The sequence below is a fragment of the Etheostoma cragini genome, chromosome 22 (assembly GCF_013103735.1).
Source record: "Etheostoma cragini isolate CJK2018 chromosome 22, CSU_Ecrag_1.0, whole genome shotgun sequence".
NCBI classification, from domain to species: domain Eukaryota; kingdom Metazoa; phylum Chordata; class Actinopteri; order Perciformes; family Percidae; genus Etheostoma; species Etheostoma cragini.
Window position 1 is genome coordinate 22,077,669 of NC_048428.1, and position 2,240 is coordinate 22,079,908.

The window sequence follows — 2,240 nt, forward strand, 5'->3', positions numbered from 1 at the left end:
ACCCACCCATCCATCCATCCATCCAACCACCTATCTACCCATCCATCCATCCACCCTTCCATCCATCCATCCATCCATCCACCCATCCTTCCATCCTACCAGGTTTCCGATGCTCAGCATGCCGTTGAACTCGTCCGTCATGGGGTAGTGCTCCATGGCCATGAAGAGCGTGTTGAGGACGATGCAAACGGTGATGGCCAGGTCCAGGAAGGGGTCCATCACCATGATCTTCACCAGCTGCTTCACCTGCAGCCAGAAGGGGGAGCACTCCCACACCAGGTAATGGTGGGCGAAGACGTACCAGCACGGGTGGCATTTCTTATGGGCCTCCTCCAGCTCTGCATCGCACGGGACGAGAACACAAGAACAAAGGAGTCAATAAAGTAGATGAAAACAATCAATTAGTGGACAAAGAGAAAGATAATGTGATGATAGTCCCCTAGGTAGGACAGTAGGTTTGGGTCTGTAACTCGTGGTACGTTAAAGGATACGTTTCTGAATTACTGGTTTGTTAATATTGTGTTAATGGATTTGAATGTCAACAAATTATCGGTCAACTGAGAGTTGACGCTGTTTGAAACCGCAACGAAGACGAGTAGCTCAGTCCGTATGGAGTTGGGTTGGGAACCGGCGGGTCTCCGGTTCAAGTCCCCGGACGGGCAAAAGTACAGAGAGTGGACTGGTAGTTGCTGGAGAGATCCCAGTTCCTCCTGGGCACCGCCATGGTGCTCTTGAGCAATGCATCGAACCCCCCCTTAAAAGCACTCAACAGTCGCTTAAAAAAATTATAAAAGAACGACCGTGGCAGAAAAAAAATCAACAACGACATTTTGCAAAAGTGACAAAAACGTCAAAAAATTTGGTCATTTATTTTTTGGAAAAAGACGACCAAAAACCATAAAAAAGGTCTTAAATTAAAATGTTGACACAGGAAAACAAACTGTTCAACCTGAAACTTATTAGATGAACAAGCACAGATTCGCAAAAGCTGCAACTGCATAAACGAATGAATTTATGCATTTATGCAGAGCTGTAGTCAAGACCATCTTAGTCGAGTCCAGGACAAGTCCAAGACCAGGACTAGTCGATACCAAGTTAAGGCCGAGTCCAAAAAGGTTTGAGTCCAAGTCAAGACCGAGTCCAGGACAGGAAAAAAGGTCTTATACATGACAGTATTAAGACAATCATTTTGGGTTTCACTATCCCTACAATATTATTATCAACATAATAAAGACACCTGGATAAGGATCCTCGGTCCAGACCAAAAGCCATATCTGGCAAGACCAGTGGCCGAGACCGAGACAAGTCCGAGTCCAAATACCAGTGAGTCCGAGACAAGTCCGAGACCATTGAAAAATGGTCTAGAGTGCAAGACGGGACTCGAGTCCTACAGCCCTGAATTGATGCATTTATACATCCCCATCCACAAAACTTTACTCCACGCCAACCTTCAGCCTCCTGAAATCTGGGGGGGGGGGGGGCTTGGTCAACCAATTGACCTAAGGAGCTAAAACTAAAGATTGGTGGCTGTTCAGTCTTAATTCTTGAGAAATAAAACCCCAGGTGGGAAGGAGTCCAGTTGCAGGACTTTTTATCAATTTTGTCATTAGATTTATGACTCGAGTCCACACTTCTGGCAAGAACATTACATATTAAAGTAGCTTTTAAGAGGTAATGTTATCAACTTTATGATAAAACACGAACACCACATTCTATGAAAGACAAGGTGAGAAATAAAGTGGCTTTACTGTCTTGTGGCCAAGAACACTTCTTATATTAAATGGCTGTTAAACACACAGAGAATAGGTAAAAGGAAACATGAGGGGAGTGAAGGAAAGAGGGAATCAACGGTGCACAGATGGATGGAGATGGAGGAAGGACATCAGTGTTTCCCTCGATGATGATCTGTTCTTTTAGAGCAGCGACTGCCGAGGGGGGAGACAGTGACTCAGCAGACCTCACACACACACACACACACACACACACACACACACACACATGCACACACACACACACACACGCACACACACAAACACACAAACACACCGATTGGAAGTGATATGAACCCGAAAAACCTGAGACATGAATGTAAGGAAATACACAAACACACACACACCGAATGCCGATTTGAAGAGATATGAACTTAAGACACCTAAAACATGAATCTAATGAAACACACACCACACACACACCACACCCACACACCCACCACACACACACACACACACACACACACACAA

At 45.2% G+C, this 2,240-nt stretch overlaps 1 protein-coding gene across 1 annotated transcript in view; it reads right to left on the bottom strand.

The window, feature by feature from the left end:
- The window catches only part of LOC117938304 (sodium channel protein type 2 subunit alpha-like), an 81,520-nt gene that overhangs the window by 46,809 nt on the left and 32,471 nt on the right, over window positions 1-2,240 (bottom strand). The window contains exon 10 of the mRNA XM_034862825.1: window positions 100-345. Within this exon, the coding sequence (XP_034718716.1) occupies window positions 100-345 (246 nt within the window). The remainder of the gene's footprint in view (window positions 1-99; window positions 346-2,240) is intronic.